The 15490-nt window shown below is 40.5% G+C and overlaps 1 protein-coding gene across 1 annotated transcript; it reads left to right on the top strand.

Moving 5' to 3' along the window:
* The first annotated feature begins 3432 nt into the window (after positions 1-3432).
* On the top strand, positions 3433-14636 carry LOC122214594 (histone-lysine N-methyltransferase SETMAR). The gene is made up of 2 exons (XM_042930018.1): positions 3433-3602; positions 12973-14636. The coding sequence occupies exons 1-2, from the start codon at positions 3486-3488 to the stop codon at positions 13756-13758; spliced, it is 903 nt and encodes a 300-aa protein (XP_042785952.1). The 5' UTR covers positions 3433-3485; the 3' UTR covers positions 13759-14636.
* Positions 14637-15490: the final 854 nt, after the last annotated feature.

Raw genomic sequence — 15490 nt, forward strand, 5'->3', positions numbered from 1 at the left:
CACACCACCCCCAGGACACACACACACACAGACTTTGGCCCTGTATCAAAAGACATACAAATAAATGTACCAAAATTACTTGTTAAAATGTTTCCCTCTCCCTCCCTCTTTTCTATATCTCTTCCATGTATATGTAATTTTTATGACTTTAATAAGAGAGTTTTGCCTGCGAGTATACTAAAAAGTTTCAGAAACCAAGAGAAATACCTTATAGAGTAAATTGGGAGCCCAAAGAAAAGAATAACCAAACCTATAGAAAGCAGGATCAGGAAAGATACAGAAATGAAGACACTTGAGCTGAGTAAACAGACAGTATGGGGAAAAGGCAATGGAGACACAAGAATAATGTGACCAAAGGTACGGAGGCCCAAGTAGCATGACTGGTTGAGAAAATGTAAGTAGAACAAGGAGTTAAAATTTGAGACCAAAGAAATAGGCAAGGGCCTTATAAGCCAGGATACAGAAGGTGGACTCTGAGAGAAACATGGAACAAACACATGATTTTAATTATTATTTTTTAATATAATTTATTGTCAAGTTGGCTAACATACAGTGTATACAGTGTGTGCTTGGCTTTGGAAGTAGATTCCCATGATTCATCACTCAATTACAACACCCAGTGCTCATCCCAACAAGTGCCTTCCTCAATGCCCATCACCTATTTTCCCTTCTCCACTTCCCTCCCACCATCAACCCTGTTTGTTCTCTGTACTTAAAAGTCTCTTATGGTTTGCCTCCCTCTCTGTTTGAAACTATTTTTTCCCCTTCCCTCCTGCCATGGTCTTCTGTTAAGTTTCTCAAATTCTACATATAAGTGAAAACATATCTGTCTTTCTCTGACTGGCTTGTTTCACTTTACATAATACTCTCCAGTTCCATCCACATTGTTGCAAATGGCAAGATTTCATTCTTTCTCATTGCCAAGCAGTATTCCATTGTATATACAAACCACATCTTTATCCATTCATCAGTTGATGAACATTTGGGCTCTTTCCATAATTTGGCTATTGTTGATAGTGCTGCTATAAACATTGGGATACATGTGCCCTTATGAATCAGCACTCCTGTATCCTTTGGATAAATTCCCAGGAGTGCTATTGCTGGGTCATAGGGTAATTCTATTTTTAATTTTTTGAGGACCCTCTACACTGTTTTCCAGAGCAGCTGTACCAGTTTGCATTCCCACCAGCAGTGCAAGAGGGTTCCCGTTTCTCTACATCCTCACCTCCATATCTGTTGCTTCTTGACTTGTTAATTTTAGCCACTCTGACCGATGTGAGGTGGTTTTCAATGTGGTTTTGATTTGTATTTCCCTGATGATGAGCGATGTTGAGCATCTTTTGTGTCTTTTGTGTCTATTGGCTATCTGGATGTCTTCTTTGAAAAAGCTTCTATTCATGGCTTTTTTCCATTTCTTCACTGGATTATTTGTTTTTCGGGTGTGGAGTTTGGTGAGTTCTTTACAGATTTTGGATACTAACCCTTTATCCAATACGTCATTTGCAAATATCCTCTCCCATTCCATCAGTTGCTTTTTAGTTTTGTTGACTGTTTCCTTAGGTGTGCAGAAGCTTTTTATCTTGATGAGGTCCCAATAGTTCATTTTTGCTTTTATTTCCCCTGCCTTCAGAGATGTGTCCAGGAAAAAGTTGCTACGGCTGAGGTCAAAGAGGTTGTTGCCTACGTTCTCCTCTAGGGTTTTGATAGTTTCCTGTCTCACATTTAGGTCTTTCGTAATTTTGAGTTTATTTTTGTGTATGCTGTAAAAAAGTGGTCCACTCATTCCTCTGTATGTTGCTGTCCAGTTCTTCTAGCAACATTTGCTGAAGAGACTTTTTTCTTGGATACACTTTCCTGCTTTGTCAAAGATTAGTTGGCCATACATTTGAGGGTTCAATTCTGGGTTCTTTATTCTATTCCATTGGTCTATGTGTCTGTTTTACGTACAGATTTTAAACAAAGTATAATAAAGTAAGGGTGATTTGGGAGAATGTTAGACTCGAAGAAAAGAATTTCAAGAGTCAAAGGAAGAAACCACAACCTGAAACTAAATAGAAATGAAAATGTGAAAAATTACAAAAGTAGAATCAACAAGATTTGGCCAGGAAGCTCCTAGCTATGGAGGTCTAAAGTGAGGAAGAAATACAGGGAAATGCTTTGGTTTGTTGCTTTAGTAACTCTGGCAATCGTGGACAAATTACTGTCCCGGTTTATTTTAAAAGAGAAAAGGAAGATTTGCAGAAGAATTAGTCACCTAAGGTCCATATGAACTTGTGGTGTCTGTAAGACAGGAAAAATGTTCAATAATCAGGGGCACCTGGGTGGCTCAGCTAGTTAAGCGTATGACTTGGGCTCAGGTCATGATCTCCAGGTTCCAGAGTTGGAGCCCTGCAATCCACTCTGCTGACAGCTCAGAGCCTGGAGCCTGCTTCAGTCTCTCTCTCTCTCTCTCTCTCTCTCTCTCTCTCTCTGCCCCTCCCCCGCTCACGCTCTGTCTCTCTCTCTCTAGAATAAACATAAAAAAAAAAAAATTTTATGTTCAATAATCGGCTATCCACAACCAGAGCGAAGCAGATATCCACGTCTGAGCTGGAGAGAGAATACCTAATACTTTATAACAGTATTTGAAGCTATGTGGGGAAATGCTATTACTGAGGAAGCCCAGACAAGGCAAGTGAGAAGGAGCAGAGGCAGAAACCTGAGGGACACCCACCAATATTTCAGAATCAGGCGGGAAAGGACAGTCAGCCAGAGGGCAGCCCATCCAGGGCAGGTGCCACAGAAGCTGCAATGAGACGGGGTTTCAAGTAGATGCGACAGGACAATCAGGTCAGACAACTTGGGAAATATCCCACTGGATTCAGCAATTTCGAGTTTTTATCAGAATCCTTTGTTGAGGCAGAATTTTTTCTAGGAAACGGGAAGCTGATAGGAAACAGATACCGCAATCAGGGCGTTCCCACACATGCCTTACGACGCCCTAAAGGCTATTCTGCCGCCTGAGAGCAAACCCCTTCACACGTCACCCAACTTCCACGCAAGTTCCAGAACCTGAAAAACCCTGCTGTGCAGCTCCCCACTCAGCTTAGAGCGCGCTCCTCCCCCCACTCCCGCAATCTTCCCAGCCCTCAGAAACCTACACAAATGACTTCACCTCCAACCCTCCCTGAGGCTCACAGGAAAAATTAAAGCACTTCATTTTATGGTTCCAAAGCTATGTCCGTACCTTACAAAGCTTTGTATTATTTGTTGTGCATCTGGCTCAAAACAGAGCGAGCCACACCAAAACGTAGAGGAAAGCTGAGAAGACGCCCTCACAGGCCACTTGTGAAAGGAGAGAGAAAAACTACGACTCCCAAAAGACAGCGGAGCCGCACGACCCGTGATTCCCAGCATCCTCTGCGAGGCTCAAAATCATCTAGGTGGCCAGCGCCTCGAGACGACAGGAAATGTCCGCGGGAGAGTAGAAAGAGAGTCTTGCGGCAATGGCAACGTCTAAGGAGGGGCCTGAGAGACCGACGGAGCGCCTGGATATTGCGCGCGGCCTGGAGAACGTGCCCGTGAGCGCGTGGCCCCCGGGGGCGGAGCCAGAGCCTTTCCAGGTAGGGGGCGGGGCTCGGCCGCAGAGAGTGGGGCTGGTGGGTGCCGGCGCCCAGCTCTCCGGGGAAGTTTGCCCGCCACGGGCACTGAGGGCTCAGCCACCCAGGTGGAGCTGGCGCCGGTCCAGGTGGGGGGCAGAGCTGAATAGCCCCAAGGACCAAGTGCGTTGCTTCCCCACCGGGCCGAAGTTCTGTGGCTCTCATACCGCAAGTTGTACCCGTACTTCTCGACGTTCTTTCTTACCCCATCGCAGAGCTGTTTCGCGCAGGAATAGCTCTTACATGCTCAGGTTTTCGTCTTTATCTTTTTTATTTATTTTTATTTTTTTAATGTTTATTTTTCAGAGAGAGAGAGAGAGAGAGAGAGAGAGAGCATGAGCGGGGGAGGGGTAGAGAGGGAGACACCGAATCCATCTGAGCTGTCAGGGCAGAACCCGACCTAGTGCTCCAACTTAGGAACTGTGAGATCATGACCTGAAGCGAGGTTGGCGCTCAACCGACCGAGCCACACAGGCACTCCGGTTTTAGTCTTTTTCTATGAACCCTCCGTAATGACCTTAACAACAAGAATATTCCTCTTTTCTGCCCGTAGACTGGCAGTTCCCTGAAGGGCAAAGCCAAGCGTTTCGTGAGGTCCCTTGGAAACAGCCCTGAGAAACTGGCGTTTTTTCCCCTGGTTCTGTCCCCAGAACTCATTGAGGGATCGGGACAAATCATTTACCTCTCTGGTGTCAGGTGTCTCATATGTAAGATAAGGCATGGGCCGTGTTAACGGCCCTCAGCCTAGTGGTAGGGTTACAAACTTAGGTCATCGTCCCTAGGATGAGACTTTGCTGAGTCTCCCTCGTGGTCTGAGGTCTTTTGCAAATATAAACTAGCCTCAGCTAAGCCTTGGAATCCGCCCGTGTACGATTAAAATAATAGTGCCTCTCCCGGATTGCTTTGAGAATTACAAGTAAAATGCCCTTCTGGTTTGCTAAAAGAACTCAGGAAATGTTCTGCACTGTTACCACATCAAAACCTTTCCTGAAATAACTTTCCCACTCCTGTGACCTTGGACTGCTTGTTGCCTAAATAATATGACTAAAAAACAATGATGGAGTGAAAGGAGCGCTGGACTTGGAAGTAGGAGAGGGTGAGTTCAGGGCTTGGCCATCTTAGCTATTTCTTGGAGCCTGAGCTTCTTCATCTGTAAATGAAAATAATTAAAAATGTATAACCCTTGTCATGTACATTGTCAGTATTGAGCCCCGTGTGCCCCTCCTTCCTAGGGTTGTTGTGAAGCTCAAATAAAACAGTAGATTCAATAGCAGTTTTCAGAGTGGGCAGGATATTAATGTCAGAAAAGGTTATTTTTCCTCAAACTACCTCAGGCAGTTTATGGTTAATAATATAGTTGGCTGGGACCAAACACTTGTGGGATTCAACTCTAATCCCTAAAAGCTTATTCAGTACCAAACACTGCTGAATATGTGGTCCAAAATCCTGACAAGTGTTTTCTTTATTCAGCAAATAATTGATTGTGTATAATGTGCTAGGCGTTAAGCTAGACGTAGAAGATAAAATGGTGACAACTTTTCTTTTGAGTTTACAAGACCATATAGAAAGCATTCATTTGCTATGGGGGTCAGGAGGAGAGGGTAGAGGGAGGAGAAAGGAAGCCTTATGACTGATACTTACACCTACAGTTAATGGGCATAAGTGAAAATCTGGAGACCAAGACTCAATCCCACAGTATTCTAGCTGCCAGCCTATATGCATAGCTCTGGATAGAGTCAGGATTACTAAGATCCTTCCTCAAGGAACTTATAGTCTTACCAAGAAGATAAAACATGCTTGAAACATATTTATGACAAGCCTGAAGTGCCTTTAACTAGTTTGCTTTCATATATTCATAGAGCACAAAACAAGTCTTATGAAAGGTCAAAACAGCTTGCTTACCCCAAACCCTGCCTTCACAGGCATGTACACACATAGGAAATAAGGCATGAAAAACTCAAGTTAAAAATAACTTTGTGTCTAATTTGTCTTTGAGTACTGTGTGAAAAGGCAAAAAGAACATTCACATGTTCATACTGGAAACAAGCCTATCATAATGCCATCTGTGTTGAAAGCCAAACAGAAAGTAAACTAATTGATTTTCTTCAACTGAGTGTTGAATCTAGCCTTTTTTTCAGGTTTCTGAAACCAACTTCAAACATTAAGATTTCAGCTTGGCCTTGACAAGAATTATCTGGCTCACACGCTCTTAATAGCTGCTTGAAGCAAAAACAAACTCATGGGGTAGAGGCCAAGTACAAAGATTCATGTAGCTGGTGTTTCAACACAACCAAAAAAGGAATGAAGATTTTCACAGCACTTCCTTAAAATTCAGAATCAAGGCCTAGGTTTTAAGCCCAAAATATTATGCAGTGTCATAGTTAGGTTTCTGGGGCTTTGATATAGAATGTGACTTAGAAAAGTCAGACTTCTGATCAGAAGTTATCAAGAAGTGCAATCAAGCAGCCAAAAAATATTTCCTAAGCCAGCTGCCCTGTGCCTAGCGCTCTGAAAAGTAACTCATCCCCCATTACCATGTCATACCCCAAATCACAGTACCATTTCTTTGAGACATATATTTGTTAGAAAAACAAGACTTACACTTGTAGTACAACTGGAGACCCCTACAGGCCATGCCATTTAAATCCCAAAGTTCATGCTTTTAATAAGTGCAGGTCTAGTTCAGAAAAGAGAGAGATTGCGTTTGAGACTAGCCAAGGAGGTGTATTTGCTTTTCAACATGATGTCTCCTGGGCTTCTTGAGTGACGATGGTTTATAAAAAAGTTTTAAGTTTTGTGTCAAAAAACTTGAAATCTCCACCCAGTTCTTCAAGGATCTGGTTTCTGCTACATAATTTTGCCTTTGTCATTTTGCATTTATTCCCAACTCTTGCATGATCAATGTTTGCATTTTGATACATACCAAGAAAAAGTAAAATTTATGTTATTACAATACAAAGAAATGATAAAAATCCCATTCTTTGTGTCCTTTTTGTATTTTTCTGACTGGTTCTTTCTAAATCCTGGCACGTGCACATAATGGGCAATAAGGCAATATTTGTGGATGAATGAAAGATGTGTGTGCTGGGTCAATTCTTAGTTTCCTCCCTTTCAAGATGAATAAGTAATGGAAGATAGGAATATAGTCACATGGTCTCCTAGAGATAATTTTGGTTTGACTATGTTTGAACCTGGAAAATTTAACTTCAGAATCTGTTGCTTCTACCACCCTACTAGATAGCCTACATAATTCATAATGAACACTTATGTGCCAGCCACTAGAGTAAGCTTTGTACATGGATTCTTTGACTTTATTTTCCTTCACAGCCACCTTTGAGATAGACAGAAAGGAAATATTTAGAGAGATTAAGTAATGTGCCAGAAATATATGATGTTTTAAATATAAAACCTAGAAATAACATCTAGAAGCATTGAAGGAAGCTACTATTCTAAAGATATAAAGGGCCTGGCACTGAGTATGGTGTTAGTTATTTAAATTTAATAATACCTGGGGTGGGGGGCAGGTACAGGTATTATTCTTGTTTTATAGGTGATTACCTGAAGCTTGCCCTAAGTCACAATGCTAACAAGAGGATTGTATACGTGTCTATGTTCTATACGTGTCTCCTTTAGGACATTCCATGCTCTACATTAAGAAGTTCTCCACTGGGGAGCCTGGGTGGCTCAGTTGGTTAAGCATCCAACTCTTGATTTCTGCTCAGGTCACGATCTCATGATCTGTGGGATCAAGCCCTGTGTACAGCTCTGGGCTGACAGTGCAGAGCCTGCTTGGGATTCTCTCTCTCCTATCTCTCTGTCCCTCCTCCAGCTCATGCTCTCTCTCAAAATAAGTAAACATTAAAAAAAAAAAAAAAAAAAGCTCACCATTGCCTGTCACAGGCATCTCTGGCCTCCTGCACATTTTGCCTTAGCCTCATCTCCCAAATGGAGACCTGAATTCTCATTACCATTTATATCTTTGACTAAATTTTTCAGCCATTTCCTGGAACCATTGTCAGCTTCCACCATGAGTATATCAATAAAGAGTCATTTGTCTGTGGGGCGCCTGTGTGGTTCAGTGTCTGACTCTTGATTTCAGCGCAGGTCATGATCTCACAGTTCATGGGATCAAACCCTGCATCGGGCTCCACACTGACAGCACAGAGCCTGCTTGGGATTCTCTCTCTGTCTTTCTCGGTCTGCCCCTCCCCTGCTCACTCACTCTCTTCTCTCAAAATAAATAAATAAATTATAAAAAAGAAAAAAGAGTCATTTGCGAGAAATAAAAATACAATATAAACTAACTCAAGCATAAAAAGGAAGGAATTGCCTCATAACAGCAAAGTCCAAGATTGGTAATTATAGGCATGTCCAGATATAAGAACTCTAATGATGTCATCAGATATTTCTTTCTACCACCTCCACCCTTTGCACACCTGCTCCTCTTTCCGCTGGTTGGCTACACATTCAGTAGGTCTTACGTATGCAGTAGAATTTGAGATTTCCAGGTGAACAGGTAGAATGAGAATGTCTCTTGCTGATTGTTTAAGCAGAAATCCCAGAATCTTTTTTTTTATGTTTATTTGAGAGAGAGAGTGAGCATGAGCGGGGGAGGGGCAGAGAGAGAGGGGGTAGAGGATCCAAAGGCCGCTCTGCACTGACAGCACAGAGCCCAATGTAGGGCTCAATCCCATGAACCGTGAGATCATGACCTGAGCCGAAGTTGGACACTCAACTGACTGAGTCACCCTGGCACCCCAAGAATTATTTTTCATTGATCTGGCTTAAGTACCGAGCAGATCCAACCAAACACTGTTGAAAGGAACAAATGATGACCTGATTAACCAAGTATCCCCCATCCTAACCACTGAGACAGTAGTGGGAAGGTTTCCCTGAGAAGTCAAGGTGCTGTTATCAGAAGAAAAGGAACAGATGCTGGATGAGTAAGAACATGTCCTCTGTGGTCTCATTCCTCAAGCTTTGATCTCTCCTTGGTTGAAGGTAAGCACAAAAATCCTCAGAGTAACACCCTTTTTTCTGAATCAGTTTGGTCCTGGGCTTTGTTCCAGGAAGTAGAGGACAGACTATGGAAAGAGCTACAAATTGGGAGCGTTTAAACTCAGGTCAACTGACTCCCCATTTATGATGCACTAAACATTAGCTTTCAGATTCTCAAAAGTTAACAATTTGCATAACATAATATTTGAATAGAATATCAGGTCAGTGACATCAGATTATTTCTGAAAACAATTTTTCAATATGTAGTTAGATACCTGTAAATCATGTTAAATTAGAAATGGTTTTCAAAAGATTATTCTTTAGCCATTTTTCTAAGTCAGGTGAATCATCTTCCTGGAGTGGTATTTTACTGACTGTTTATGGAAGAGAAAATGGAAATATATGGAGATAAAATGATTTGTGTTAAGCATTGGTATCAGGGTTAAGGATTACATCCATAAGGGAAAACAAATATTCTCTTCAAACAAGAAGTTTATCCAGAGGTCTCTATTATCTTTTGGAAGGTGTCTGCAGCTCATTTGGAATTATTTATAATCTATCTCTAAAAGACCTTAGATTGTGCATCAAGTTTAAATTCCAGAATTTAAAAAAAAAAACAAAAACTGTATCACTAGATTCTCCAATATCTTTTTTTAAATATGTAAATAAAAATAAGAAAATAAATGTATTTTTCCAAACCTCACCAACCCAAATAAATTCAACAAAGAATAATATGCTCTTCTGGTTAGAAAACGGCAATAAGTCAGACTTGATTTTAAAAGGAATTATCTGTGTCCAAAAAAAAAAAAATCACTTTAGACTTTAGTGATTTATATGGTACTTTAAAAATATGTGCACTTTTAAGAAGAAATTAATTTAAAAGAATTCTTCTTGGGAAGTTTAACAGAGAAACAGTAAAATCTTCATTTTGCAAGTACTTTTTTAAAATGTCTCATAACCATTTATGTTTCAACCTTGACTCTTTCAAAAGCTGGAAGTAGATTCTGTATAAAACAGCAGCCATTGAATTTGACTGATAGGGCATCTTTTTCTAAGCCATTTTTTATCCCTTTAGGATATCTCTACTAAGCTAAAGCTGTAAGAAATGACACAAACAAGAGAAGCTATTTCCGCTCTCCACCCCCAAATCACTTTTTAAGCAGAGTGTTGGCCTTCCCCCGCAGGTGCTCCCACTCATACTCCTCATCTTACACAGAGGATGTCAATCCTTACCCCAGCTCAACGTTTTTTAAAATGTAGGGTTTTGAGCCTAACTGCATAGCTCCACCAAGGCTCCACCACAGGGTATGTAAGTACATGTTGTTTAATACTTTCTCCAAAGCTTAGTCCTGAGAGATAGGCGGTTCAGACATTCCTCTAGATACTCTTAAAATCTATCCCTGAATTAAAGCCTCTGCAGCTGGTCCCTCACAGTACTGCTCTTACTCTCTCTGCATGGGCAGCGTGCCAGTAGCCTTTGTTGAAAGTCAGAATGAGAAACAGCCCATGAAACTGCTTTCTGGAAGAGAATGGTTTAGACAGACACAATGGTGAAATTTCCCTCCAGTTTCCATACTGGAAAAAGTCAGTACTTCTGAACAGTGACAATGTTCTTTATGGATAGTGTAAGCCATATGTCATATCGTATTTCCCTCTTGGAAGTGGCTGTGCTCAGAACCAAACATCCAGTTTACTTCTGGATAGGCACACTTTGTGTGCCTAAGCTCTCTCAACTAGCTCTTCCTGTTCTTCACCTTACATTTCCTATGTATTGTTCATTTATCTTATATCTTTGTAAGTCTCATTAAATCCTTTTTGGAACAACGCAGCTGTGATTTTATGATAAGAAATACATATGTGATCTTTGTCCCCATTTCTGGCACCAAGTTCCTAGAACCCTTGTTATTCACTAAGTGATGAGAGCAGCCAAAGGTATCGTTTGTTATGTTAATGAGGCACGTTTTGGAAAGCACCTGAAGGTGAGAGCTGGTTGCCAGTGGAGCCAACCAGGTGATTTGAGAGTTGGAACTTTCAGTACCCTCACCCCTAACCTCCAGCTACAAGAGGGGCTAGAGGTTGAATCATTTGCCAGTAGCCAGTTTTAATGAATCTTGCCTCTGTGACCAAGCCTCCATAAAAGCCCAAGAAAACAGGGTTCAGAGAGCTGGGAGCAAAGGTGCTGCGAGTGTGGCATGCCTGCGGACGGCATGGAAGCTCCTCTCCCTCTCCCCATACCTTGATCTATTCATCTCTTCCATCTGGCTGTTCTGAGTTGTATCCTTTTACAATAAACTGGTGTCTGCTATGTAAAATTTTTCTGTGAGTTCTGTGAGCAATTCTAGCAAATTAATCGAACCCAAGGAGGGGATTTTGAGAACTTCTGATTTACAGCTTGTTGGCCATAAGTTCAGTAACAACGTGGATTTGTGACTGGTGTCTGAAGTCCAAGGAAGGGGTCATGGGAACCTCCAGTATACAACCCATCAGTTAGAAGCACATATGACAACTTGAGCTTGGGACTGGTTTCTGAAGGTGGTGGGAAGCAGTCTTAGGACTGACTCCTTAGACTGTGGAATGTGATGCTATTGGATAGTGTCAGAACTGAGTTGAATTATAGTATACCGACCTGGTGTCTGAAGCATTTCTTGTTAGAGGTGTGGGAAAACCCCACCACTACCACCACACTGAAATTGGGTCCAAGAACACTAACAGCAGGTATAAATAAATGAATTAGTTTCCATTTAAGCAAAAATTATTCTATACATAAGGAAATATCTGGGCTTATAAGAGATACTTTAGGGGCGCCAGCGTGGCTCAGTCAGTTAAGCGTCCGACTTCAGCTCAGATCATGATCTCATGGTTCATGAGATCGAGCCCTGTGTCGGGCTCTGTGCTGACAGTTCAGAGCCTGGAGCCTGCTTCGGATTCTGTGTGTGTGTGTGTGTGTGTGTGTGTGTGTGTGTGTGTGTGTCTGCCCCTCCCCTGCTCATGCTCTGTCTGTCTCAAAAATAAAGAAAAACATTAAAAAAGTAATAAGATGTACTTTAATCTTTAAGGTTTGGAAATATGCTTCATTATGCTAGTGAGGAAATAACCGGAGATCAGTTTTCACACAGAGATTTTTAGACTTGAGACTTTCTTCTTTTTCTGTAATGTAAGAAACTTTTCCATATTATCTCTTTACCATTTAATAAAAACAGGATTTCTTCACATGTATGTAATACATCTACATTTATTAATATCTATATAACAAGTATGATTTTCGGAATTCTGTCTGCAATTTCTTGGCCAATTTTGCCTATTTTTAACATTGTGAAGACTCAAGTAAAACTCTGAAGTAATAGTATCTTTTTTGAACATCAAAGAATATTTAGGAATTTAAGTAATCTTCAAGTTAAGAATTCCTTTAAAAATCATTGGAAGACTTTCTTCCACAGTCCACTTTTCATTAAGTTATTTATCATTTACGACTTTCTTATCCCCAAAAAGCATCTGCGATGACTCAATAAAATACATACATGCAGGGGTGCCTGGGCGGCTCAGTCAGTTAAGCATCAGAATCTTGATTTTGGCTCAGGTCATGAACTCATGGTTTGTTGAAGCTCCAAATGGGATTTTCTCTCTCTCCCTCTCTCTCTCTGCCCCTCCCCCCGCTTGTGTGCGCACACATGCACGCACTCTCTCAAAATAAGCAAACATTTAAGAAAAATACATACATACATTTATATTGTCAGATAAATGTGAAAAGATCAAGAGCCAAGGGCGAAATTCTTAACTGCATTCAAAAACTAAACTCAGCACTGATTTTTCTGATATTAAAGAAGAAAACAAAATGAGTTACCAATCTTCCAATTTCTGATGAGAGAAAAACTTCTCTTTTCTTTTGTTACCCCATACCTAAAATAAAACCACAGAGTTTTAAATGTAAAAATTAATCTTGGGGTGCCTGGGTGGCTCCGTCAGTGAAGCATCCAATTCTTGACTTCAGCTCAGGTCATAATCTCACGGTTCACAGGTTCAAGCCCCACATCAGGCTCTGCACTGACATTGCCGAGCCTGCTCGAGATTCTCTCTCTCCCTTTCTCTCTGCCCCTCCCCCACTCACTAACTCTCTCTCTCAAAATAAATAAACTTTAAAAAAGTAAAAATTAATCTTTTTAAATTGAAGAGGTATGTTTTCAAACAATATTTTAACAGATTGTTGTTCTTTGTTAGTTTCGTTTGAACCTATTTTTATATATGTTGGAATTAGGAAGTGTCTCATCCAAAAGCTGCTTGAAATGTGTATGAAATACATGCCATGGAATGCTGACTTACAGCATTTCTGGTTTTGCAGTATACTCCTGACCACGTAGCTGGACCTGGAACAGACATCGATCCCACACAAATAACCTTTCCCGGATGCATTTGTCTCAAAACCTGCCTCCCTGGTACTTGCTCCTGTCTCCGTCATGCAGAGAACTATGATGATAATTCTTGCCTTATAGATACAGGATCCCAAGGCAAGTGTGCCAACCCGGTTTTTGAATGCAATATCCTGTGCCAGTGCAGTGACCAGTGCAAGAACAGAGTGGTCCAGCAAGGTCTACAGTTCCAACTCCAGGTGTTCAAGACGGATAAAAAAGGCTGGGGACTTCGTACCTTGGAATTTATACCAAAAGGACGGTTTGTCTGTGAATATGCCGGAGAAGTTTTGGGATACTCTGAAGTACAGAGAAGAATTCAGTTACAAACAATACAGGACCCAAATTACATTATAGCCGTCAGAGAACATGTTTACAGTGGGCAGGTAATAGAAACATTTGTTGATCCTGCCTCTATAGGAAATATTGGAAGATTTCTTAACCATTCTTGTGAGCCAAACCTGTTGATGATTCCTGTCCGAATTGACTCAATGGTACCCAAGTTGGCACTTTTTGCAGCCAAAGACATTTTGCCAGAAGAAGAACTCTCTTATGACTATTCGGGAAGATTTCTTAATTTAATGGACAGCAAAGACAAAGAAAGGCTAGATCAAGGGAAAACAAGAAAACCTTGTTATTGTGGTGCCAGGTCGTGTGCTGCTTTCCTCCCTTATGACAGTTCACTATACTGCCCCTTAGGAAAGTCAAACATAAGTTAGGAATGAAAAAATTCCTAACCTAAGAGTCAAAAGAGTCTATTCCAAGTCCTTCCTAAACACTGAGTTAAATGCATTTACTTTATTACCATGTTTTTAAAAATGGTGACACTTCTATTTTTGAGAACAAACTAATAGATATGGTTCTGTGTAACTGTTAATATAATAATATGTAAACATTTTATAATTATAAATTACTGTAAATTAGAAGGTTAAAAGGTAGCATATATCTTTATGGAATTAAAACATAAAAATTGGCTTCAATTTGAAGTCAGTTTCCACTGACTTCATTGAAACTGGAAATGTGCACCTTGGAAACAATTTTGGCCCAAGAGTAATGAAGATCATACTTCGAAAATTAGGCTTTTCAAATTGATTTTTAATGATTTTTTAAAATTCCAAATTTATATTTACAAATTATCAGTGGCTAAATGGAAATTTTTGCTTTAATTGGAACTATTTCCTTCTCCCTCTTATTCTCAATATTATGTCTCAGAACCAGTTAGCTCTGAAGCATAAGGCAGGAGTAGATTCAGGATATCAACGGGAGACTAACTTGGATAGAACAGAAGATTTTAAACTCAGGAAGGTCTTGTTAAAAGGGTGGGGGGAGGTGAAACTTGCCCAAATTGTTTTCATTCTCCTGAGTGTTCAAAGAGTATTTGTGCAACATATTTCTAATTTCAGCTTTGGCACTTTTCAGTGTATTAGTGTTAAGCAAGTTACTGAACCTCTCTAAATCTGAATTCCCTTTTCTGGATATAGCAATATTGGGAAGATCAAATGAGTTAAACCTTGTAAAGGGTTTACCACCATTCCTCAGTACTAGGATAGCTATAATAAAAAAAGACACAGGGGCACCTGGGTGGCTCAGTTGGTTAAGCACCCAACTCGTGATCTCAGCTCAGGAACTCGATCTCAGGGCTGTGAGTTCAAGCCCCACACTGGACTTAAAAAATTAAAAAAATTTTAAAAGACACAAGTGTTAACAAGGACATGGAGAAATTGGAACCTTTATATATTGCTGGTGGAGGTGTAAAACTGCACAGCTATTTTGTAAAGCCTTTGGGTTAATTCCTTAAAACATTAGATATAAAGTAAACCACATGTTCCAGTAACTCCATTCCTAGGTATGAGCTCCGGAGAAACAAAAACATGTTCACAGAAAAGCTGGTACACAAATATTCATAGTGGCATTATTCATAATAGCGAAAAAGTTGACCCACCCCAAATGTCCATTGACTGATGAATAAATAAACAAAATGTGGTATCCTTACTGTGGAACAAAATTCACCCATAAAAAGGAATAAAAAGTATTGATATACACCACAACATGGATGAACCTTGAAAATATTATGCTAAATGAAAGAAGCAAGATACAAAAAGGCTACATATTATATGATTCTGTTTGAATGAAATATGCAGAATAGGCAATTCCATAGAGATATAAAGAAGATTAGTATTTGCCAGTGGCTGATGGGGAGGGAGGTATAGGAAGTGATTCCTAATAGGTACAGGGTTGCTCTTAGGGTAAATGTATGTACTAAAAAACACTCTCAAGGGGTGAGTTTTCTGTTATATGATTTATACCTCCATTAAGCTGTTATAGGAAAAGGGAAGAAGACATGAGTGCCTCTCCTTTGGAAGCTGATAACCAATGATGCTGAACATTGCTCTCAGGAAAAACTCTTCAGGTCCCAGAGAAATGCTTCTCCAGTCACCTTATGCCCTAAAA

Source organism: Panthera leo, chromosome A2 (assembly GCF_018350215.1).
Source record: "Panthera leo isolate Ple1 chromosome A2, P.leo_Ple1_pat1.1, whole genome shotgun sequence".
Classification (NCBI taxonomy): domain Eukaryota; kingdom Metazoa; phylum Chordata; class Mammalia; order Carnivora; family Felidae; genus Panthera; species Panthera leo.

Excerpts from the sequence above, each read along its gene's own strand:
- LOC122214594 (XM_042930018.1), top strand. The coding sequence starts at position 3,486 with ATGGCAACGTCTAAGGAGGGGCCTGAGAGACCGACGGAGCGCCTGGAT. Across the intron at positions 3,603-12,972 it reads CGGAGCCAGAGCCTTTCCAG|TATACTCCTGACCACGTAGC; the intron begins GTAGGGGGCGGG and ends CTGGTTTTGCAG.